This window comes from Nerophis ophidion, linkage group LG08, assembly GCF_033978795.1.
Source record: "Nerophis ophidion isolate RoL-2023_Sa linkage group LG08, RoL_Noph_v1.0, whole genome shotgun sequence".
NCBI classification, from domain to species: Eukaryota; Metazoa; Chordata; class Actinopteri; order Syngnathiformes; family Syngnathidae; genus Nerophis; species Nerophis ophidion.
In genome coordinates this window covers 50,040,451-50,066,630 of record NC_084618.1, presented here as the reverse complement: position 1 = coordinate 50,066,630, position 26,180 = coordinate 50,040,451, and the positions used below count along the sequence as shown (strand labels likewise).

Genomic DNA, 26,180 nt, shown 5'->3' with positions numbered 1-26,180 from the left:
CTTCTCAGACGGCAAAAGAACTTTCAAATGTCCGCGTCAGCTGTGAGTCTATTTACCGAAAAACTTGGTCCCTTCCTTCTGTGGATGTGATACAGGCAGTGTGTGACTATAAATATTGCAATATGGATGTGACTGTGAAATGGCCAGGCAGCGTGCATGATGCCCGCATCTTCGCTAACTCCGCCAATTGAGTGCAGCTGAAAGATGGAACCACCCCCTCGTGTTCCAAACAACTGCTGGAAGATGAAGATCCGGGCCCTTTTTTTATTTGGAGTGACCCAGCTTATTCCCCGACGCCATATCTCATGAAAGAATACTCCAACGGCGGAGTCAACCCACAACAACAATACTTTAGGTATTCTCTGTCTAGAATAATTGTTGTAATTATTGTAAAATGTTCTCTATCACATTGTTTACGTGTCCAATAATGATTTGATTAATATATGATGTCTCAGGTGTGAGTCACTACAATAGACACACTGGATTCTAGTTGGTTGAAATACCACAACACTGGATATTGTTCAAAGGAGATACATTTTAATTTACAAACTTGCACACAAAACACAGCAAACAAATGTAAAATGCACAGCAAACTGTTTACAATATAGCTATTTTAAAACTAGCTCACTTCACAGTGAAGTAAAGTTATCTACTGGAAAGCAGATGGACACTTTTTTTTTACCTGCGCATACGTAATACATCGCATGTGCCGGCGGACGGAAGGGAGCGGAGGTCCTAAACGATGGCATTGTTGTGTGTGGACATGGATAAGGTTAGGTGTGATTTACCCTGGATAACCTTTGCCGGCTTAGTGTAAACGGGGCCTAACTCATGTGCCTAATGGCAAGCCACACTTCTCCTGTTATGACAGCAGAATGGGAAACAAGGCTAAGTGGAGGCTTTAGAAAAAGGCTGCATGTATTTATTATTTTAGTAATTGAGTAATCAATTCATTAGTTTGTTTGATTAAAAATTATTTCTCCATACCTTGTATTTAAAAAAAAAAAGCACATCAGCCTGACGTAAGCCTAAGGTTTATGTGTTAAACACATGATTAACACATGGTTTTGTATCATTTAACAATGTTTTCTCATGTTAAACTGTAAATAAGTTAAATATAATTATTGAATACTAATTCAGTGTTAATATTTGAGTGAGAACATGGCCCCTCTGTAGTGGAAAAGTTGGGGCCCGAGGTCAAAAATGTTAAGAATCCCTGATCTATACATTTCAGTTGTAGAATGCAAAGCTTCTTTTGACAGCCCAAACATTGCACTCTGTTGTCTGTCTTTTTATGTTTAGACTTTTGACAGCATCTGTCCTTTCCTTTAGACAAATTCCTTTCTTCTTCCCTTATAGCTTGCTGTCTTTCGTTGGGATATTTCTCTCTAATACTTATTTCTGCCGTGCGGACACTATATGTTTAATTATTTTAAGTTTTGTGCACTCAATTATAAGTTACTCATTAAACAATTAAAACAGCTCAACGATTAAGCAAAAGAATATAAATCAAAGCTTTTTTTGTTATTGGACAAAGGCTTGTAATCCTTTATCAAGTCTACACAGAAACACATGAAACTACGGTGTACATGAAAGCTTGAACCCTTAAATCCTAGAATCCTAAATAAGTATGCCGATAAGTATAAGTAGTAAAACAAAGTACATACAAAATTTATTGGGTGAAATAAACAATGTGAACATTTCAAAACTAATTTGAAAGCCATAGTAATGATATAATATCAAATATTTGTTCCACACAATCGTCAAAATTGTAATTGATTATAATGCCAATCTCATGATTGTAGCCTCTTGTCTGAGGGCAGATGGAGCTGAGCATTGGGGTTCGAAGAGAAACAAAAACTGTTGTAAAAACATCTATCCACAGCAATGTTGTAATCTTTATTTGAAAATGAACCTTAATTGACATTTACTTGTATTTGTTCTGCTATAGTCCAAAGTATTGCAAGTGATAAATCATCATAAAATGGCTTAAATTTTCTAATCATTACAATAACAATACATTTTAGATTGCATCACAAAAAGGGGAGTTAATCTTTCCACAGCCTCAAGGAATAGTCCTCATGATGAGTGCATGACTGCCCTGTTGATAGCGCGTGACATGTTTGTTTTTTTCCCGACGCAGCATCAAAGTGGTTTCAGTTTGCTGTGTGTTTTCCAAAGCATCACTTCACTTTTTTTTAGTCCCTTTGGCATATTCGGACTTTCACTTGTCGTAGAAGTTCTGTTTGAAGATTGAAATTGGCAGCAGCGTGGCCTAAATCAACGCACTGTTGTACCACAGTCCAATCTTGTGAACATCAGTTTTCGTTGATAAGTGCAGGGAAATTGTCATTATTTGCTCTCATTGGATTTAGGCGCTTAAGGTACTTTCCCTGTGCTTAGTTTGTTTTGGTTCAGGGTTGAACCAGACTTTTGCCTCGGCTCACATATTTTAACACCACTGCCACTGCAAACATATACATCTTGCAATATCATTTTCTCCACATAAATAGATAATCAGAAGACATGACTTCTTCATACTTAGCGAAACTACTTGTTATGAAACCATGGTCTCATAACATGTAATGGTGGTGCTTTGGTCAAAACATGGAATAAATGTTCTTTTACAGACCATATTCAAGCCGCTTTCTGACGGTCTCTTCCGAAGGTACCGTTTTGTGTGTAGACTTATTTACGTGCCAAAGTCCTCTTCCAGGCCAAGCCCTTTTTGACTGCCTCTCCGCCCTGTCAGCCATGTTGTAGTTTGTTGTGCTTCCATATGTGGTCGACTGACTGTAAGTTACAACTATAAGCTACTTCTTATTAGAAATGGCAACAGTGGAGGATGCATGTGGACGTACAAGCCAGTCTGCTCCACAACAAGAAGACAAAAAAAATAAGGAACATTTTAATACAACTTAGGACTACAACTATTTTAAAATGGTGGACTCATGCAAAGCTCTTCAGGCAAACCTCTACCATATGGAGACATCCTCAGATGTAACTAAGGCAAAATACGGCAATAAAGTCTCAAATTCCAAACAGTTTATTTGCCATACGTTTGGAAGAGGGCAAGTTTGTTTTGTAAATATCTCTGCCATGGAGAAATTTTCGGAACTTATGGGGATCCCATATACACCAAAACATAACAACAAGTTAGAAGAGTTGGTTTTGCATAATGGAGCCCCTTTTAACCACAGTTTCCTCTTTCCGTCTTCAACTCAGCACACTGGACCCAATTTTTGTTCAATGGTGAATTATGTCCTGTGCCTTACAGAACACAAGTCATTTAATTTGACTCAAAACGGGTAATGTGCTGTCAATATAAATATAATAATTATATTTGACTGGCCTAAACACTGTTGGACTGTAGAGCTGGTGATAACTGTGTATTTTTCTGATGGCTAATTCTTTATTTTTCCTTTTTAAAACCTAGAGGTAAGTTCCTTGGTTTTTTATAGCTGTAATTTTTATCTACCAATATGTTTAATTATTTTCTTCTATTGGTTTATCGACAATATGCAGTATACATTATTCAAAAGGAATTGATGAGTGCACCAGATTCAGTTATCAGCTAACTTCCATCTGTAGTCCCTATGAAAAATAATCATGAAATTATGAATTGTATTGCTATGTGGGTTTTCTAAAAATTGTAATAATAAAAAATACTTTTAAGGACGCAGTAGTCTACAACAGTGTTTTTCAACCACTGTGCCGGGCACACTAGTGTGCCGTGAGATACAGTCTGGTGTGCCGTGGGAGATTGTCTAATTTCACCTATTTGGGTTAAAAATATTTTTTGCAAAACAGTAATTATACTCTGCAAATGATATGTTGTCGTCTAGTGTCGATGCTGTCTAGAGCTCGGCAGAGTAACCGTTTAATACTCTTCCATATCAGTAGGTGGCAGCCGGTAGCTAATTGCTTTGTAGATGTCGGAAACAGCGTGAGGCAGCATGCAGGTAAAATGGTGTCTAATGCTTAAACCAAAAATAAACAAAAGGTGGTTGTCCCTAAGAAAAGGCTTTGAAGCTTAGGGAAGGCTATGCAGAACCAAACTAAAACTGAACGGGCTACAAAAGTAAACAAATACAGAATGCTGGACGACAGCAAATACTTACTGTGGAGCAAAGACGGCGTCCACAATGTACAACCGAACATGACATGACAGTCAACAATGTCCCAACAAAGAAAGATGAAAAAAACTGAAATACTCTTGATTGCTAAAACAAAATAGATGCGGGAAATATCATTTAAAAGAAGACATGTAACTGCTACAGTGAAATACCAACAAAAAAAGAGAAAAAGCCACCAAAATAAGAGTGCAAGACAAGAAGTAAAACACTACACACAGGAAAACAGCAAAAAAGTGAAAATAAGTCATGATGTGATGTGACAGGTGGTGACAGTACACCTACTTTGAGATAAGATCTATAGTGATGTATGCTTGCTTATGCTTTAAGGTCATATCCAACAATTGCGACAACCACATTTTACTGTTGAGAGAGTTTAAATTTTAAATAATTTCTGCTGGTGGTGTGCCTCCGCATTTTTTCAATGCAGAAAATGTGCCTCGGCTCAAAAAATGTATAAAAACACTTGGTCTAGGGTTTGAATTCATATCCAACAATTGCGAGAACGACTTTTTTATCGTCAATATCCGCTGCTGAGTTAATTTTTTTTTTAGGTTTTCTGCCGGTGGTGTGCCTTGTGATTTTTTTTCCATGAAAAAAAATGTGCCTGGGCTCAAAAAAGGTTGAAAAACACTGGTCTACAATATACTGTATGTTCTGTGTGTTAGAGAGTCCCCTTCTGGTTGAGAGGTTTCATTGCAGCAACCAATTTATTTCCACATTTACTTTATAAACCCATTTGATCACTTCAGTATTTACACTCCTGTGTACTTGGATTTATAGAATGTTTGTTGTATGTTTGTTTTTTGTGTAGTCAGCAGATTTGAAGAGAGAGAGGCGGAACTCAAAAAGGAGTACAGTGCTCTTCACCACAGACACACTGAGGTACAGTACCATGTACATTCACATAGAATAGAATAAGAATGCCTGGTTGTCATCAAACAAGAGAGCATTACAAAATTACAGGTGGCCACTCTGTTGGGTTCAGTTGAAATACAATATAAACAATGTATAACAAAAACAAAGCAGCCATCTATATGAAATATATTTAATCCATGCTTGGTCCTCTCAAAACACCATAATTTTAACATGTAACATGCTTTTTAATAAGACAAGCTAACTTGTGAATATTAGATACTGTTTAAAAAGCATTACAATAGCATGTACTACACACTACTACGGTAATTTAATGTAATAATGTACTAAAATATTGAACAGCTTTTACCCTGGGCCGCGAACTTATGCATGTCTGATTTTCTGTCCACCTTTGCCAAGTCTGCTTATTATTTATAAGCTACTTTCTTTAATTTACCCTCTGGGATTAATAAAGTACTTCTGAGTCTGATTGTTTTCATAGAGCTGCTGCGTGTTACCCTCGTGACATCAGGCCACCCAATTTCCGACGTTTTTGAGGGACAGACAGGAGAAGTCACTTACGGGTGACAATGTAACAAACAATGTGTTTGTATACCAAAGCTATTGCTAGACCATCCAGTTTGTTGAGTAAGAACTAAGTATAACAAATTCAAACACAATTTCAGCAGCTTTTCAATACTTTAATGGATAATTGTTCGTTTGTGACTACACTGCGCACAGGCTGGCTTGTGTGACGCAGACTGACTGCAGTGTGGCTTGATAAATGACTACTAACCAGTAGAAAATATTTTTAATGGTTTTTCACTTTGATTTGGTTGTCCGTTTCTCCTCTTTTACGCTAATTTTCTTGGCCCCGTTTACACTGCACGCAAAATCAGATTTTTTTTGGCCCTCAAATATCTGATATGTGATTTTTTTTGGCAGTCTAAACGCTTCAATTTGCTTCAAATCTGATCTTTTTGCATCAGATTCAGTCCACATTAGGAGGTTGTCGTGAATCCGATTGGAGTCTGATTGCAGTCTAAATGCAATGCGACCTCAATGGGATTTTTTTTCGCCAGAACCAGGCGAGCTACGTCACTCGTGTGTGCCGGATGACGCAGTTGCCAGCAGAAATGGATATTTCATCACAACACGCGGTTTTGGTTTCTATTTAAGACAACATAATTTTTCGTCCATCACTTGTTAATAGTGTGCTATATGTAATATATGAATATATATTTTGATTCAGAAGAAATGGCGATTGTTGAAAGACCGGAATTGACTCTGTGGCGTATTTGCTTACATGTGATTTGAAAAATAATCTTAGTTCGGTTGGGAGGATGTCGATCTCAAAGTGGCGCTCAAACACACTCACCAATGGTCTAATCAAAACTCTGATTTGTTTCTTGTGTAAGATGGCATAACAACGTGTAATAATGTATTAACTCTCCGTTTCTCAACCAGTTCTGTTTCTTGTGCAAATGAAGCATGAGCAACAAAGTGTAACAATATATTAAAAGCGACACAACCCTGTCACCCGAAAGCAAAAATGCTCGTAACTCAAGGTATGCTCGCAATTGAAAGCATAACAAAAATCAGAGAGAAAGCTTCCATCTATCCATTTTCTACTGCTTGTCCCTTTTAAGTTGAGGTGCCACTGTATTACACTGCCTTAAAATTTATTTTCAAAGAACATGGTTCACAATGCATTACAGTGTAAGTTATTTCAATAATAATGACCCACAACTAAATACTAAAATAACACGCTAAAACTTGTTATTGCAGAAGATGGCCATTCTTTCAAGGTGTTCTTTTGTCCAATCTACAAAAAGTATTAATGTGATAAGTGAATATTAATTACAACTACTCTGTGTGTTATCTGACCTTGCAGATGATACATAGCTACATGGAGCACTTGGAGCGAACTAAACACCAGCATGCAGTGACAATAGAGCCCACAGATTCCAGTGCTGGCACACCAGCTAGGATACGGTGAGACAAATTAAACTCCTGTCCTTTAAGCCAATTTGTTTACCTTGTTAGTGTGCCAATATGCTCTTGACTTTAGTTAACAGCAGCTACATGTCATCAGAGTAAAATGAATGTGCCAACCTTCAAGATTTTTTGTTATAAGCATGCTAAGTTGTAGCATAGTTGGTATTTCTCATTTTTTGGGATACTACCATGGTTAAAACAGCACTTTTTACACAAAGTACCCATCCTACTATGGCATGTTAGCATTCTGCATGGCACATTGAGATTTAACACTTTAGCACTTCCCTATTAAAGCAAGAGATGTTTCCATATGTATTTTGCCTCTGTCGCTGTGGATGGTTCTACAGGTCTATTGAAATATTTTATCTGGTTCAAGAGATGCTCCTACACTTCTACAGTATGTATCCTTCTGGCAGGAAGAAAAAGGTCAGAGAACCCATCTTTGCAGACATGCAATAATTCAAAGACTCAACAGAAAAATGACATTTAGTTGATATGTACCGGTAGTGTAGTCTGGAGATCTCTAGAGATAAGAGAGACTTCCACTAGGAAAGAGGTACAGTAATGGTGAAGGGTGGTATATCAGACAGAGCCCTTCTTCCTAATCTGCTTTCACGGAATGGTGAACCTTCTGGTTGATTAATCATTTGGAGAAGAGATTAGAACTGGATCCATTATTATTATTATTATTATTATTATTATTGTTATTATTAGAAAGAGCCCAGGGCTCTATAAAAAAACAACAATATCTGTAAAGCACAAACATTGCGTTGACAATGACATTCATAGAAATATTCCAATGGTTTCCGACAAGTAAAACATCTGATTTCATTTAAACATTGAACATGTAAACATTTTGATTTCAGATGTTAACCATTTTAATGATATATATTATTTTTGATTTCACGACCACATAATGATTTAGTTCAATGTTTACCTTGTGCACTCTTGCTCAGCATCTAATCCTCGTCTTCTTTGACAAAAGGCATGATTGTGAGGCACTGTGTCACCAGGGAGCGACAGAAAATAAGGTGGAATATGCTTTTCTCTTAGCAGTGACAGCTATAAGCCGCAAAGTTTTATGTCAACAACATAGCCACCTTCAAGCAGGGCACAAAGCTCCTCTTGTTTTGATTTTTCTTTATTTGACCTCCTTGTGATTAATATTGCTGTGTAGAGGTCATCCTAAATCCAACTGGTGCATCTGACTGCTGATTGGTCAGCTGCTGCATGCTGTCATTCATTGCACTGTGGTGAGGTGTCACGTTAGCAAGAAACCCACCCATCTATCCATCCATTTTTCTACTGCTTATTCCCTTTGGGGTCGTGGGGGGCGCTGGTGCTTATCTCAGCTACAATCGGGCGGAAGGCGGAGTACACCCTGGACAAGTCGCCGTTAGCAAGAAACAACAGACCTAATTAACAAGCATGTGGGCGGTCTAAAGGGAATCAGGCTTGAGCCTGAGCGTCTGTTTTCTGCTTGATGCCAGTGTTTTATTCGTCTCCGTTAAATATAGTGTAACGCCATTACTCTTGGACGGTAAGAAGTGCAGGGAACATGTTCCCCCTTGTTGACCCTTGTCCACTCCACATTACATCCCTGATTGGAAGTAATTTCTCCTTCATGTATAGTGTGAATGTGAGTGTGAATGTTGTCTGTCTATCTGTGTTGGCCTTGTGTTAAATGTTGCCTGTCTATCTGTGATGGCCCTGTGATGAGGGGGCGTCTTGTCCAGGGTGTACCCCGCCTTCCGCCCGATTGTAGCTGAGATAGGCACCAGCGCCCCCCGCGACCCCAAAGGGAATAAGCAGTAGAACATGGAAGGATGGATGTATATATATACGTATATATATATATATATATATATATATATATATATATAAGATTTTCAAGCAAATTTGATGTTGCTAAATCAATAACTGCATACAGTTATTTCAGGAAGTTAGTTTAGAGTAAGAGACCATTTAAAACCACAAGAACCCATCCATCCATCCATTTTTCTACCGCTTATTCCCTTTGGGGTCACGGGGGGCGCTGGTGCCTATCTCAGCTACAATCGGGCGGAAGGCGGTGTACACCCTGGACAAGTCACCACAAGGACCCTTTGCTGTTAAGTTGCTGATTAGTATGCAAAAGTTTTCAAAATATTCAAATTTGTTGATATATTGAATTTAGTGTTTTTATTAGCCGCAAGCTGTTATCATCAAAATTGTTCTGAAATTAAGATGATTTAGAGTTGACTCAATTTAAAATGGAAGCACTTGATAAAATTAGTTTGTTCTTCAATACATACTCATTGCCATCGTCACAGACATTGCAGCCTATAAGCTGCAGCCTGAAGAGAAGGATATGGAGCAAGCTGCCTCAGTATCGAAAGAGAGTGGTGTGGATGAAGAGAGGGAGCTAAAGAGAGTCAGAACATTCTAGATTACACAAAGCCTGCTGTGTCACATCCCAGCAGAGGACAGAAAGGGATATGCTGGAACAAAAACTGACTTGGCAGGGGAACATAGGAGTTTACCAGATTTTCCTGGTTCTCTATGGATGATTTTCTGTTCTGCTGTCTGCATTTCTGCTCAGCTTTGCTGTCTGAATTCCTGTCATTATTACATCTACCTCTCGCTATCTACCTCACAACTTATCTTTTTTCTGCTTCAGTAGCTTTAGAGGTTTTACAGTGGGTTCACACTAGGTTAATTATTTTCTGTTGGACCCGTAGCTTGTTTTAATCAGCCTTGTGTCACAAAATATTTTGGCAGCAGTGATTTGTGGGGCCATGAGCCCTGGGCGTATGCTGCTTTTTGTTTTTGGCTTTGTTGGGGGAGCCGTGGTCATCAACTCTGCTGTACTAGTGTCTCTGTCGGTGCTGCTGCTGGTTCACTACTCGGTCGCTACCGGCAGCTTACCTGCCCTTCCGTCTTTCCCCTGTATACCACGTCCCAGCAGGTACTGTGTGTGTGTGTGTGTGTGTGTGTGTGTGTGTGTGTGTGCGTGTGTGTGTGTGTGTGTGTGCGCGCGCGGTGTGTTTGTGTGAAGGGATGGTTTATGTGGGTGATTGTTTTCTGCTTGGTACCCATTGTAATACACTGTATTGTCTCCATTTGGGAGCTTTGATAAAAGCGGTCAGTCCAACACGTCATCAAAAAGTAAGCTTACAAGGCATGAAGGATAGATTGTGTTGTCATAAAATCAGGCTTCGGTTTCTATGTTTTCAGTCGACAAGGTCTCGCTGTAGTACTGCAAGGAAGTTATTGTATACTGTGCAATGTCAGCCCCTCCTCTTTGATTTTTTCCCCGCAAAAAGAGGAAAGCTTAATTGGTTTTGTAACGTTGGCTGGTTGAAGTTTATTTCGAACATGATAGCAGTTTCAACATGATGCATCACATTGTATTTAAAATCAACATCTCCCATTGAAATGAATTTAAATCAATTTAATTGGTGCTTGTCTCCCCAAAGAAGCACTATTTTAACATCTAACACGCATTTTTAAAAGAAAGACTGTACCATACAATAGAATGTATCACAAACAACTACAGTAGTTTCATGAAGTAATGCAATAATAATGTACAGCATTTGCTTTGGAGAGTGGACTTCTACGGTATCTCCTTCGAGCAGCTTCTTCATCAAACACAGCAGCAGGTGTTCCATATTTTCTGGGATATATGTCAACCATTTAGATATTATTTGACCATTTTTGGCTCATTCTGCTTAAGTATTGTACAAAGAATGCTACGCTCAAATTGATTTGCCAAGTTGCTGACTCGCTCGGTATGTTTTTGATGATTTCTTTTTTTAATCAAAAAATATCAACTTTTTCTTCAGTGATTTCCTTCAACTCACGTTTTTCCTTACCATGGTTGGAAAACAAAGTTATGTCCATCTCTAGTTATAAGCTAATGCTACCGAGTAAGGCCAGATGTTTCGGATCTTAAGGGGTTCACTCTGACATTTGCTAAGACAACTAATGGCGTGGATTCTTGCAACTCAAATTTTTGTTTGCAAAAATTAAAGCATAAATAATTAGCCGAGAGACAACTCTTATCTTAAAACACTCTTAATTTGGGGCACTCTTAAGTTGATGTACTATTGTATCTAAAAGCCAACTACTGTATATATAACAATATGTAAGAATACTGATTATATCGAGCAGTCATTCCTTATTGCTTAACTTTTAAAGATATATGAATGTATCTTATAGACATGACCAAATACAATGGATTGATACAGACTACTTGCTGATTAGCGGACCTTTTTTAATGAAGCAATTGTTCTTTGAAGTCTCTTTTTTAAATACCTATTCATTGCAATCTTCTATGTTCTTCATACCTATTACTGGAAAGGAAACTTTACCACTCAGTTCATCACATATTTCATAAAAACTTTGATATGTTTGTATTATAATTTGGTAGCATCATGAAAATCTAAAAATTGATCTTCTAATAAACGTCTTCTGTTTTTTTATTCTATATTTGTTATGTCACCCTTAAGGTTTGCAAAGACGACTTGTTTCTTTTATTTATTATCCTCACAAAATAATTTTTATGTTTCTCACTTTTTCCTGTTGTATTGTAGGAAGGAGCGTCCCATTTCCATCGGCATCTTTCACGTTCCAGGGATTGATGGCGTGACCTCTGATCTCCAAAGGCAGCCTGTGGATGGGAATTCTGAACAATGGAGATTCAATAACCTCAACCATCCAAGGTCCAACACCAGTCTCAAGGTATGAAATAGATAAGTATCCTGAAAGCTAAACGACAATTTGAGATTGAGTTACATCACTCCAAGTTTCAGTTGACTGTGGTAATTAAATGCAAAAAAAGCCTGAAAAAGAGTGTAACTTGGTCTTTAGAAATAAATATTGTTTGGTGTGTTTAGAATTTTTAACAGCTTGTCTTGTAGCTGGGTGGCCTGGTGCCCAGTAAGCAGAGAAAGTGGTACCATTCAGGGAGGGAGGGAAATAAAGAGAGTCTTCACATTGCTGCTGTTAGGAACCACACTGCAAGCAAGACTACATCATCAATATTAATGACCTTCCTATATATACATATTATTTGTGTGTGTTTGTTGTTGTATGTGTGTGTGCTAATATTTTGTAATACTATGTTTTACATGTTTTTGTGACTTTTTTGTTCTTGCACTGACTCCCCCCCTCGTTTAGTTACTATTCACCGTAATGGGGCTCATGGTGTTCAAAGATCAAAACAGAAAAAGATTGCTCAGTGTGTGCTTCAAAAGCAGCTAAGAACGGCAGATAATCTTATTCGGAATTCAACATTGGGGCTAATTTCGATTGTTTGGTCAGTAAAATTGCCAAGGAGATCTTGATACCAGATGGACCTGTTCAAAATATTGTCCTGTTGCCTGATGACATAGAAACCATTTTTGCATCTAAGTATTTATTAATAATAACGGTGATTACTTATAAAGGGGCTGTTTGCAAACCTTACATGGCTGCCGAGAGTGTACAAATTTTCCAACGCGCTGCCGCAATTATATCTTTTTAACACGTAATTGTATTAATAATGTGTATTGCCAGCTAATAATAGCAATCTGGCTGACTGGGCTATCAATAAATTCCACGGCAACAACATGACTGCAAGCTGTTAGTTGCTTCTCTGGTACTGCTTTTATCTATGTGCATGCCCTGAGGGCATAAGGTTAGGGTTACGTGTGACAGTGGTGAGTGACAGCTTGAACGGCAAAGTCATTTCTTGGGCCGACGAGAAATTTGTATTCAATATAATGACAAATTCTGAAAAATAGACTTTAAAAAAAGTAATTTTAAAAGCCTATGCCAATAGTGTTCTTGTTATATATTTTGGTTTGAAAACTAACTTTGAGCAAGTTGCAAACAGCCTCTTTAAGCCATACAGGGCCACTTCTATAGTTACTACTGTTTTTCTTTAAATTGTTTGATATATTTAAAACAATACAGTGTTTATAAAATATGTTGATTTTGGCCTTTATTTTCTTCAGTTGGATGTCCTAAGGGAAAAGTTCAAATCATCCACTAAGAAGGCTGATCAGGTAGACATGTTTACAGGCAAACTACCCAAAGCTAACCTATTTGTTCAAATGAAGTTGGAGGGATGCAACATGTTTGATTATTGACTAACCATAAACACTTTTGTTACAGACCCTTTTACTTACATAAAAGCTATACCTACTATACAGATACTATGTTCAACTTTGTTACGCTGTCCAGCATTTAGCAGCATAAAAAGACAACTCGTGGATGATTTCACTGTGACTGCTGTGGCCAGTTAGCATTTTTGCCTCGACTAGTTAGATGTGGGACTGTTTTGCCACTTACTAATTATACTAATGAAAAACACTACTAATAAGTACCGCATCATATGACTGCAACAAGTGTGGCTGGAGAGAAATTTAAAACTACTACTAAGGTGCTTGGAACTCCTTGCCACAAAATGAGAGATGACGTCTGTTGCAAAAATCCTCACCCACCTTGGACGCCTTTGTCTTACGTTGTTTTTATTAATATAATCTTGCGCAATTTATTTTGCCTTTTTTGACAGGAACTTGTAGAACAAAACAAAAAAATCTGCTTTCATGTCAAAGTAAAAATAGTTGTTTACAAACTTGTATCAGTTGCCACCAATACGCTTACAACCGCTCTTAAGGATTTGAGCGCTGCAGCGACCTGAGCTTAGAACATCTGGAAGGACAGGACACACACACGTGCGGATGTTGTTTCTGGACTTTAGCTTGGCATTCAACACCATCATCCCGCAGCACTTGGTGAGCAAACTGTCCCCCCTTGGATTGAGTACCCCCCTATGCAACTGGCTGCTTGACTTCCTCTCAGACAGACCCCTGTCTGTGAGAGTGGGCGACAACACCTTCAGTGCCATCTCCCTGAGCACCGGCTCCCCCCAGGCTGTGTCCTGAGTCCGCTGCTGTTTACATTGTTGGCCCATTACTGCTGCGCCAGGTCCACTACTAACCACATTGTGAAGTATGCGGACGACACAACAGTAGTGGGCCTCATCCGTGACAACAACGACAGGGACTATAGGGAGGAGGTGAAACATCTGGTTGACTGGTGTAGAACCAACAACCTGGTCCTGAACGTCGACAAGACCAATGAGATCATCGCTGACTTCAGGAAGCACCATTCCAGCCACACTCCACTCTTGATCAACGGCACAGCGGTGGAGATCGTAAGCAGCACCAAGTTCCTGGAGGTGCAGATAACTGACAATATGACTTGGTCCCTACACGCCGGAGCTCTTATAAAAAGAGCTCAGCACCGCATGCACTTTTTGCGTCGGAAGAGCACAGCTCCCTCCCCCCCTTCTCACCACATTCTACAGAGGCACTATAGAGAGCTTACTGACCAACTGCATCTCTGTCTGGACTGTAGCCTGCAGTGCTTCAGACTGGAAGTCTTTGCAGAGAGTGGTGAGGACGGCGGTAAAGATCATCAGGACTCCTCTTTCTCCTATCCAGGAAATCGCAAAAAGTCGCTGCCTGACCAGGGTTTAGAAAATCTGCAGAGACTGCTCCCACCCCCACCAAGGACTGTTTTCACTGCTGGACTCTAGAAAGAGGTTCCGCAGCCTCTGTAGCAGAACCTCCAGGTTCTGTAACAGCTTCTTCCCTCAGGCCATAAGAATCTTGAACGCATCATATTATTCCCCTCAATTCCCCCCCCCAAAATGGATGAACTCGCTGGAATATAAAGACAATATAACATACATCCATAAACGTAGATGAATATGCAAAACTGCAATATATTTATCTGTACAGCAATATATTTATTTATATCTATTATATATTGATTGATTGATTGATTGATCTGCACCTTAATGTTCTTTTATCCTGCACTACAACAAGCTAATGCAACAACATTTTGTTCTTATATGTACTGTAAAGTTCAGATTTGACTGACAATAAAAAGGAAGTCTAAGTCTAAGTAAATGCAACAAAGAATAGTGAAGAGAAAGCAGTAGGTAAAAGCTCACATAAAAATTTGCTTGGTATTTGTTCAAAAGAAAAATTATGTTTTTTGATCTGATGACACAAACATTATGCTTTTTGGCCATCACACTAAATAACACTATATTTGGGGGGCACCAAACATTGAAAATCATGTTCATTATGAAGCAAATTGGCAAATTTTGGAGGATAATCTGTTCAAACCTGCAATAATACCACGTCTTAGAAAATATTTTCAGTAAGACGCACCGTGGCCCCACAGGGGGGCCCGCCCCACTGTTTGAGAGGGACTCTCCTACAAGAACCTGACTGTCTGAGCTGTTTTGCAAGGAGGGATGAAGGAAATTGCAAATTTGTCCAGATGTGCCAGCCTGATTGAGGCATATTTTGTCCACACAGACGGAGTTCTGTGATTGTAGACAAATCTACTGAATAAGGACTTGAAAAATATGTAGTCATTTACTCTACCTCATATATATTTTGAATTAATTAACACTAATTTGTAAATTCAGTTTTCACTATGACATGAAAGCAGATTTTTTCTGAAAAATTCAAGTCAAATAAGCTATAATTATTTTGACCATGATATCATTGATTTAAGCAAAAAAAAAAAGCTGAAACATCCAAGGAGTTGATACTTTTGCTATTGCGCAGCACTGTATTAGGGTAAAGGCTTGTTATAAATTGTCTAGCGCGGTACTAAGTTTTGAATCTGAATTGAATTTGAATGACTGCAGTGTTGTGACCTGCCTGATGCATGAAACTTCACAGTTATTACAACAGACCTAAGGGGACCTATGAGGGTTTTTTTTTAATCTACATTTAAAACAAACACATCATTGTGGTCTAGATACTATGTATTGGATAGGCTTTGGTGTAAATATTGCAAACATTTTGCTCCACAGTCACAATAAACCCTTTTTTTGAGTCTGTCGGTAAGATGTTCATTTGTGGAGGTGTTCCTGGATTGCTAATGAAACCACATCCCATCCTCTCCAAATATTTCATAATGTATATTTTGAAAATATATACTGTTGAAACATACAGTATATCTTGAAGACTAACGTTAGCGCTGTTTTTTCCCCGACAGAGTCAAGAATTAATTTAATTCACTTGGTCACAACATTAGGTGCACTTGTACACTTCTTGAGTGCATTGAAAAAACCTGTTTTAGCAGCATTTATGTCAAAACATGTTGCGCCTCAGTGTTATTATGCACATGCCAATATTATATAAAAATAATACTTTTATCATATCTTTTTTTTTCTTTTTCCTCTTCGCTTGAAGCACTCCTCCTCCTCTGGCTGAGCCTGAGCGCTTTACTTAATGTCTAAAAAAGTATGTTCACCTCACTATGATGTCACAATTTAGCCAGACTGCAAAACAGAGACATCTTAAAACTGCTTGCAATCTCACATCAAAATCTATGGACCATATGACTTGACACTTTGGCATTGTTTAACATGAGTATCCAACAATATAATGACATTTGTTGGTCAGAAAAGAATAAAATTCATAATAGGTCCCCTATAATCTTCTGTAGTTTGTCAAAGCTGTGTTTTTGTGTTTAGCAATAAGGGATGGGCAATTGACTTAATGTAACTGAATGTTCTAAACTCCAATGCAAATGTTTCAATGCAAAGGTTTTGGCTCTCAAACCTTTTTCACCAAGTGCCACCTGAGAAAACACTTGGCTCTTGAAGTACTACTATAATGACCAACATTAAATTACAGTAGTGTAGTAGGTCTAAGAGTTCATTAAAAACAAGACAGAGGTTTTATTTAACGAGTATACTTGAAACATTTTGGCCACTAACATTACACACAAGGCACATACATCAACAATAATACTCCATATACAGTCCATATTTACAGACTTCTTTGGCATGCCACGAGATGGAGCCTGCGTACCACTTTATAAAAAACAGTTAATCAACAATCAGGTGCACTCTTCTCATATTTCTTAATCACTTATACTGCCCATTTCTAGGATCAACAATTTGATACACGTCATGTGAATAATTTTTCATTTGCCCCCCACTGTAGGATGAAATGGCCAATGCAAGCCATGAAGGGTCCAAATCTAACACTTCAACCAACCAGCCAAGTGTCTCCACACAAGAAGGAGCGACATCAAATGCCAACGCCCCTAAACTCTCTCAGACGGGTAGTTTAAAATCAAACACAGCCACATCTACACACTGTTGTGACTTTCAAACGTCAAGGCCGCTGTCACCTCATGGCACAGCAGGTGATGCGAGTTCTGTATCTAGCCAAGTCTCTGCTACACCCGTCTCTTTTGCTGCATCGAATGTTGCAATAGAATCTGTAGGCACACCTCAGGAACAAGATCGATTGGCTTGGCAGACACAGAACCTAGACTGCAACAGTGGGAAACCAGACAACAGTAAGAGCATCTCCACTGTGCACACACTGCAATCACCACAACACAACCACAGTCTAAGCCTACTTAATGTATACCAATGTGTTCACTTCTGATGCTTATTTTAGATGGAAAAGACAACCTGGAAAAGTCGTCTGAGGTGTTAGCGATCATAGAGTCTACTCCTGAGCTGGATATGAACCTTGACGGCTGCAAAGCAACAAGGTAGTCAACAAGTTCATCACTGGTTATATTTGTACTGTGTGTATTCATTTAGCCTTTGTGCACATTTGGGACATTGGGATTTTGAGGCTTACAGTAGTAAAGGGATTCATATGGCCCTATTAGTCGCGGTTTACCTGACACATGAAACGTGACAAACTTGGGGCATGCACTATCTACTTTAGTTGCCAGATGGCAGTAGAGTGTTGAATATTTCAGAGCCATGTATAGAAAGAGTATGGTCAACTCTCTTTCAAAGTTGGTAACACACATAGCGCCCTGTAGTCACGTGAGGGATTTTTGACCAATCAGAGAGTATGGCAAGAGGATCTCCTAAACGATTGGTCTTAAGCCCCTCACCTGACTACCGGTTGCTACCAACTTTGAAACCGAGTTGGCCATTCTTTCTACACGGCTCTTCTGGAATACCTTTTAAAATGTGTTTTGTGGCAATCCAATGTTGACCGCAATGTCAATTGCTGTTAATAACCCACCCCTCTCTTCGTCTTACACGAGATCCACACAAGAAAGGGCCCATATGAATCTCTCCCCTGCTGTATGTAAATGAATTGTATCGTAAAAGTACAACTTCATTATATGTGTTGTTTATTATCTGCCCAGCACACCGATGAAAGGCGGTATAGAGAATCTAGCATTTGACCGGAACACGGACTCGCTGTTTGAAGAGCTATCTTCTGCAGGAAATGACTTAATTGGAGATGTGGATGACGGAGCAGACCTGCTTGGTAAATAACCATTTTCTTTTGCTCGATTTGGCCGCATTGTATACTAATGCAAATGTTCTTTTCCCATTGTTTTACTGAATTTTTCGGCTTCCTGGCATTCTTAATCCTTACAGATGAGTTTTCTGGTGTGTATCAAAGATATAGCTGTTATCTGTCACTAATTTACTCCATTAATTTTTTGTTTTCTTTATCAGCTGTTTGTGTTTCGTGATCACGGTAGTGAAATAGTCTATATAGAGAGTAGAACAATTCCTCAGTGACACAGTCAAGTTGTAACTATAATAAATTATACATTTCTAATCGTGATCTACATCTGTCCATGTCTATGAATCTCAGACTACAACATTTTGGGTAAGGTTAAGTGTAAGGAAGATGTTCATAACCATGGTGATTTTTCTTTTTGAAATTCACTATTGTACCTTTTTATTTACATTTTTTTCTCCAAGGCATGGGTCGTGAAGTTGAGCATCTTATCCAGGAGAATGCACAGCTTCTGGAGACAAAGTTAGTGGATTGACAAAGAATGTTTATCGTTATGATTTTTTTTAAATGATCCCCGTTGCCCTGAAATACATGGAAAAGCATACATCAATGATGACAATTACATTGTGTTTGTTTTCAGAAATGCTCTGAATATGGTGAAAAATGACCTCATCGCTCATATGGATGAGCTGACCTGTGAGAAAGATGTTTTGCAAGGGGAGCTCGATGCCATCCGTCAGGCCAAGATCAAACTGGAGGAAAAAAATAAAGATTTAGAGGACGAATTGAAGGGGTATGGGAGTTTAAAATTGTTTTGTATACAAATTGGACTTTTCTTTTTATAATTAATTGGACACACTTGGATGTTATTTTCCTGTTCTTTAGGGTTCGAGCTGCACTTGAGGATAGTAAACAAAACGCTAAGACTGACGAAGATGATGTGAGTTACTTTTACATAATGAAAACATACTTCCATAATTTAAAAACACACATTCTTTAAAGCAGTTGTTTTTTTGTGCAGAGTGATGTGCCGACAGCACAGAGGAAACGCTTCACCAGGGTGGAAATGGCCAGGGTCTTGATGGAAAGGAACCAGTATAAGGAGAGGTTAATGGAGCTGCAGGAGGCTGTCAGATGGACAGAGATGATCCGGTAAGACTAGGAGAAATGTCATATGACAGTTTAAGAAAACATTAACACATTTCTAAAATACATACAACCTTACAGTTGCAGCCTTTGTGCTGAAGCATCAAAGGGGAACTGCATTATTTTTGGAATTGTGCCTATCGTTCACACTCCAGGTGACAGATGTACTTTTTTGTTTTAATGGATTATAACTCGCAAATAAATGTAAAAAAAAGTTTGTTTACAGCAGAGCCAATGTGAGGTCCTCTATTCTGCCCATATAGCCCTCTAAATAACCATCCAAAAGGCAAAAATACTCCATTTACATTACATAGATTGAACATTAACCAATTATAAGTGATATTATTATTATAATCGTTAACGCAGACAAACTATTTATATCGGCGCCAGGATCACAGAGAGGTAACTAACGTGTATGGCAATGTTGATTGGCTGGTGAGCTGCTTTCTCAACTTGGAGTTTTGTGGAAGTTAATTGTAGATCATAAATAATGCCTCTCACCTGGATAGCAGAAAGATGAGGACATAATCCGACAAGTTGGTCAACTTTAACAGCCAACTTAGACCCCAAAAAGTGTGACAACGACACAAAAAGAAACGTGGGTACAACCCCCTATTTTTCTTCGTGAGGATTATGAGTTATTCTTTATCTAAATGGAAATATAACAAAATCCTAACAGTCGGCATACTGGTGACAGCAGACATTGTACAGTAAGTGATGTTTTATTGTATTTGTTGTCTTTCATGAAGTCTGCAGTGAGTATTAATCAGTGATGTTGTCAAAGGAAAAAGCAAACGTGATGCGTTTTTGAAATTAATGCGCCGCCGTATCCTTAAAATGAGCAAAATACGTAAATTTACCATGTGATTATAAATGTGCTTGTTACTACATTACATATATACTTACATCCTGTATTTAAAACCTTGATGGAGTTGTTTGGATGTTTTTTAAATTCTTTACAGAACAGAGCGGCTCCCATAGGCTTCATTGTAAGCAGACTTTCAATCGCATGTATTTATTAGCTAGAATGCCTGTGCATAAAAAGACAGAAAAATATATTTGTGCTTGTCTGAATGATAAGAAAAATTCCAAAAAAAGCGCAGTTCCTCTTTATAGCGGACCTAGGATGATTTTAATTTAACATTTAAAACACTTCCTTGTGATATGGATAATATGTATTGGACATGCTTTGGTGTAAATTTTGGTGAAAATGTTTTTTGGTCTTTCAGGGCCTCCAAGGAAACCCCGGCTCTTACAGAGAAGAAGAAATCCAGCATCTGGCAGTTGTGAGTTCCACCTATTTATTTGTTTGAGCTTATAGATGTGATTTATTTATCCTCAATGTTCTTTGTGTTACATTCATTGTATGGGTGTTTCTCCAGGATGTAGGTAATTCTGTGACTTGCAAAAGTACAAATCTAGGTTTCTGCATGATGTGTGTTCAGGATGTTTTATCGGTATGTGCCATAAAACTCTCAACAGAGGCCCGTCTACGAGCAGTAACTTGAATTAATATACTCCAGAGCTTACTTGCTCTGTTAGTGGATTTTCAGGTCTTAGTTACAAGTTTATAAACCCCCCAAAATTAAAGATTATCATGGCAGAGGGATTAGACTCTTAAATAAGGCACTTTGTTTGGTTTTTGCCTGGCATGCGTTTGGTGTGTTGTAGAAAAGGGCACATTTCAGTTTTAACAGAGAGATCTGTTTTTGGGGATTGACATCTGATGAATTTAAAATCTCTCTTCCCTTGTTTTCATGTGTTCGTCCTATATTCTGCCTATTATGTGTCTGTGTGCAGGCGGTATGTTGGGAGGGTAGCTGTAGGTCAAAATATCTTAGTAAATCAAAACAAAATTACAAATATGAAAGGTTCGGCATTGAAATAACACCTCACGCTAATCTGTTTGGCTACATGCATGTTAGCAAACACAGTTCAGGAGGCATGAGCGTGCACTTATTTGCCATGCGTTAGTGGCCGCTTGCTCTGTGTTGAGAAAGGTGGGAGTAGGTGTTGCCTGAACACCGATATGATTGAGCTAGCATGTTTTAGTTGCAGTGAATGTTGTATTTAGAACAGCCTGTACAATAAAATGCGATATGTATGCCACTAACCATTCATGATGAGAGGAATGTGTAAATGCCCAGTGTTGCTTTGTGTCTTCACTAATATCCCAACCTGTGTAAAATATTAACCGGCATCCCATGCAACCCTACATAACTACTGCAAAGCTGCTCAGCTAATATAAGCGTATGGTGCAAGAGTTTGTGATACGTGATTGGAATCATCATCAGTGTAAGTTGTGACCTTTATGGAGGCTGGCATGAGAACTTCTGTTATCATCCTTCCTTATAAATGTGAAACCCTCCAATTGCTGGAGAGCCACTGCTTTTGTCCACCCCTCTATATGTTTGTCCGTGTGCTCTTCCCCTACCCTCTCCCCCCTCTCTTCCCTGCCCTTACAACTCCAGTTTCAGCCGTTTGTTCAGTTCATCGGGTGGCGCATCCAAAAAGCCTGCCGCTGAGGCTTCGGTCAACGTCAAGTACAATGCACCCACCTCACAGATTCAACCGTCCGTCAAGAAGAGGAGCACCACCTTGCAGCAGCTACCCAGCGACAAGAGCAAAGCTTTCGATTTCCTCAATGAGGAGTAAGTTAATATGATAAATGTGACTGACTTTAGCGATATATAAAAACAAATCTCTATGAAAAGGGCGATTTCATTAAGGAGTTGGTGCTTGTCTGCAACAGATTGGCTGTTGAAAGCATCATGTCGAGGCGAGAACAGAAGCGGGCACAGTACCAGCAGGTTAAGGCCCATGTCCAGAAAGGGGATGATCGAGTGCAGGCTTACGGCTGGAGCCTACCCAATAAGTATAATGTAAGTACATAATATCCTCTAAACTTTAAGTGTGAAGCCTCATTTTCCTGTAATATTTAACCAAAACTAATTTTCTCTGGAACAATCGCGATCCACTGTAGGCAGATAACATTACAAACAACACCGTATTTATCAACCTATAGCTAAGAGAAGGTATGAGTTGGTACTACGGGGTACTGATTCAAGTAAAATTAAGCAGTGCGATATTTCGATACCTTTGTTGCATGTGACGTCCGGTGGCAGATTTAGCGGCTCAAGCACTTAACTGGGAAATAAGCAGTCAAGCATTAAGAGTAGACGATTACCTCCAGGTAACGTTGCAATTATTTCATGCCAACAAAGCAAGAACAATGCGCTCAAAAGTACAGTAAGGCTCCACTTTTCAAAATGTGCTAGCTCTATGTTAATTGATATTGTTTTTGTCATTTACATGCTACCTATTAGCATTAGTGATTTAACATGGCTATTTCAACACCTTCAAATTTTGGTAATGAAACCCACACCTAGGATGCACGTTACAATCAAACCACTTGTGTGTAATAAGTACAATACTTACAGTATAAACACATCATCATCTCAACAAAAGAAAATATGGCACATTGAACTTAATGGCAAAGACTCCTTTCTGGTTATGGCAACACACCATAGTCTATGCACTTTCTGCTGTGTAATATCTTGGAATTGCAACTGAATGGGATCTACTATACTGGATGATTGAGTACTCGCAAATGAGACACAGAAGTGTAGGAAAAGGTTACAACTGGGGAGCACAGCTCAGTGTTAAATGTTGATATTAAACATCAGATTTTTTTTAAATCAATGAACATTTATTAACACATTTGAACACATGCCAATGTACCGATAATTGTTACCATATTCATTTAAATGTGAATGTCTACCAGAGAGTTTGGAGAAAATGTAAAGTATAACAGAATGCATGGAATGTAAATCTGTCCTCTTGAATATTATTTTCTTCCCCAAGACTAATGGCGGTCAGGAGAAGATGAATGACCTTCCAGTTCCTGTCTTCCTTAGACCTCTGGATGAGAAAGATGCTTCTATGAAGGTAAGCTCCTGCAGCTTTTTTGGATCATACCAATAACCCAGACAAAAATTTTTATACCCTGGCCACATTTGGAGTTGAATTCGGTATTTATTTCATGAATGGGTACATTTGGCTGGAAATGAAACAATAAAGTGACAAAGCAATGCTTTGTCACTTTGTCACAAGTTGTCCAATACCTCCAGGGATGGAGGTATTGGACAACTTGGTCTCAAAAAATAGCTTTTTTTTGTATGAAATATATATATATATATATATATATATATATATATATATATATATATATATATATATATAAATGTTATGAACACTTTAGTTAATTAATGAGTTTTGTCACATTTAGATGATTGTTTTTGGAATTTGGACAAATACCTCTGAAGTTAATTTATGCAAACTGCAAGTTTCTCAACATAAACCTGCCCATGTCATCCTAAATTGCCCATCTGGAAGGAGTGTTATACGGATGAATTTCCGTCTGACTTTAACTGTCCAGTGTAGGATCAATTATTTTATTATCAATTTTACGTTAAAAAAAAGAAAAAAGAAGCAAATAATACTCTACAGCAAACTAATTTTTCAGAGATTTCTGTCAACACTTAAGAAGTTGTTTTTTTAAAAAACTATTTTTTAGAATTAATTTTTGAAATACTTAGACTTAGAGACTTTTAAACTTTGTCATACAAATTTGAATTTTACAGTACAGATAAGAAAATAATTCTGTTGCATTAGCTCGTTGTAGTGCAGGATAAAAGAGCAATAAGGTGCAGATATAAATACAATCACCTCACCTGGCTCCTCAATGTGGAGAAACAGTGGCTTTCCTCTTAATTCCTCTCAAATGACAGAGCTTCTCACAGTCATCTCAAAGGGAGCGCCATCCCTAACAGTGGAAACGCAATCATTTCGGCCGCTATGCAATTACTGATAACTTATTTGAATACAACAATACTTCTGACCTCTAAGTTACTGCTAAAACATGAACATTTATTTACAGCCAGTGATTAAATCTATTGTTCGTGGCTTCAACGTCAACTCGACAGTGAGAGGCTGCAAGACCACTGGTAAATCATGTGTAAGAAAATGGCCAATAGCGGGTTTCTGCTCCACACACATGTAAATATGCACACAAAAAATGTTTTTTTTTACATAGACACGTTGATCGAAATATGGACAGACATTTCTTACACACAGACAAATCATATTACAAGACAGACACATATTTTTTTGCACACAGATAAACCATTAATAAGGACAGACAACTCAAAACACTCTGATTTCACACACACATAGTCAAATTTATATACAGACAAGTACAAGAGTACACACACACACACACACACACACACACACACACAGATTGAGGTACAAGTTTTGCAATAATTTTGCTACAATAATACTTCCATTCGGTAGGTATTGTAGCACCTGCGGTCTCTTTAAAGGTGACGAGCAGATGGTCGCTCAACAGTCGCTAACCACGCCAGAGCAACAACAGCAACAAAAACTATCTCATTTTCCCTCACATTCAACTGTTGTCTTTGACTCCCGCCAACTCAAACACAGTTTGACAATCGGACCCAGAAATTCCAACACAACGCATTACTGACATTGTCGCTATTGTATTAAGCCTAAAGCACTTTGTGCAAAAAGCTGATGATTTTAGTCTAAATACGTTATTTTACAGGATTTTGTTTGAAAGTATTTATTTATTATTTCTGAATAAAGACAATAAGCCACCGGATTTTCCCGATTATAGAGCGCACCGGGCTATGTTGTGAAACTTAGATATTTACATTAAAAAACAATTGTAAATGTTTGTATAAATACCTCAATTGCTTCCAAACAGTGTCTGTAACATGGAAGTAGAGCAAATAATCAGCAAAACAGTCATGACCTCACCAGCTGCGGAAGCAAGCTCTCCAATCAGCTTAACAGACACTATAACTCCTTAGTGACGTTTTGGTTAATTTACGGAGAAATTTGTGAAACTGAAACGATACAAAAAGACTGCAATTGTAAGTAAATTACCCACACACATAGACACTTGTAAACGTGTTAGCATATTATCAAGTTCTAAAGACGCTTGCTTGATTACATTATGATATCATGTACAAATGTGCATAAAAACACTACTGTTAAACATGTGACTGTTTATTAAAAATGTAATTGTTTGGTGTATTGTAAAACCTACAAATATTGCTTAGAGTGATGAATTAAATAAAAACGCTATGGACAACTTGTAGACGAACAGCGCTTATACTTCCGGTTCAAGGCACGAAACAGAAGGAAATACTGTACACTTTCAACCCGCAGCACCTGCATTGATCAAACTTGTACAAAAGATGGCACCATACCACAAACAATAACACACCTTTTCAGTCTCTGTGTCACTACTATGTAAGTTTGTTGTATACATAACATTATGGCCGTCAGTGAAGAAAAATCCATAGATTAGCCGCATTCCTATTAGCTGCACTTTTGTGTAAGCCGCAGGGTTCAAAGTTTGGGAAAAAAAGTATCTGCTTATAGTCCGGAAAATACGGGATTTGCTTTGTGTTAAACTTCCTAGTATCAAAAATTCTGGTTTAAAGAAGTCTTAATTCTAAAGGCACTTTATGTACTATGTGTTACAGGAAATTTTTTTTGTTGTGTTAGGTCTTTCTATTTGTTTACTTAATTTGGATGGATAATTTGATGAATGCTGACAAATTTAGCCTACCTTGTTCAAAAGAAATCCTGTATGGGGGGAAAAAGATGCATTGATAATCGTTGATCGGTAAAAAATGGACACATAGCACGTAACTGAATCATG

The 26,180-nt window shown here is 38.2% G+C and overlaps 1 protein-coding gene across 5 annotated transcripts in view; it reads left to right on the top strand.

Annotated features, from left to right (window-relative positions):
* Nucleotides 1-26,180, top strand: part of spag9b (sperm associated antigen 9b) — an 81,449-nt gene that overhangs the window by 32,582 nt on the left and 22,687 nt on the right. For 2 of the 5 annotated variants that reach the window (XM_061908792.1, XM_061908791.1), the window contains exons 3-17: nucleotides 4,948-5,018; nucleotides 6,883-6,983; nucleotides 11,561-11,708; nucleotides 12,965-13,015; nucleotides 16,994-17,354; nucleotides 17,459-17,555; nucleotides 18,174-18,298; nucleotides 18,745-18,802; nucleotides 18,921-19,073; nucleotides 19,166-19,220; nucleotides 19,302-19,432; nucleotides 20,656-20,712; nucleotides 21,898-22,077; nucleotides 22,179-22,308; nucleotides 23,291-23,374. In XM_061908792.1, coding sequence (XP_061764776.1) covers nucleotides 4,948-5,018; nucleotides 6,883-6,983; nucleotides 11,561-11,708; nucleotides 12,965-13,015; nucleotides 16,994-17,354; nucleotides 17,459-17,555; nucleotides 18,174-18,298; nucleotides 18,745-18,802; nucleotides 18,921-19,073; nucleotides 19,166-19,220; nucleotides 19,302-19,432; nucleotides 20,656-20,712; nucleotides 21,898-22,077; nucleotides 22,179-22,308; nucleotides 23,291-23,374 — 1,802 coding nt within the window. Of the gene's footprint in view, nucleotides 1-4,947; nucleotides 5,019-6,882; nucleotides 6,984-9,748; nucleotides 9,934-11,560; nucleotides 11,709-12,964; nucleotides 13,016-16,993; nucleotides 17,355-17,458; nucleotides 17,556-18,173; nucleotides 18,299-18,744; nucleotides 18,803-18,920; nucleotides 19,074-19,165; nucleotides 19,221-19,301; nucleotides 19,433-20,655; nucleotides 20,713-21,897; nucleotides 22,078-22,178; nucleotides 22,309-23,290; nucleotides 23,375-26,180 lie in introns of those variants that run through there. The other 3 variants (XM_061908793.1, XM_061908794.1, XM_061908795.1) reach the window with 3 other exon arrangements.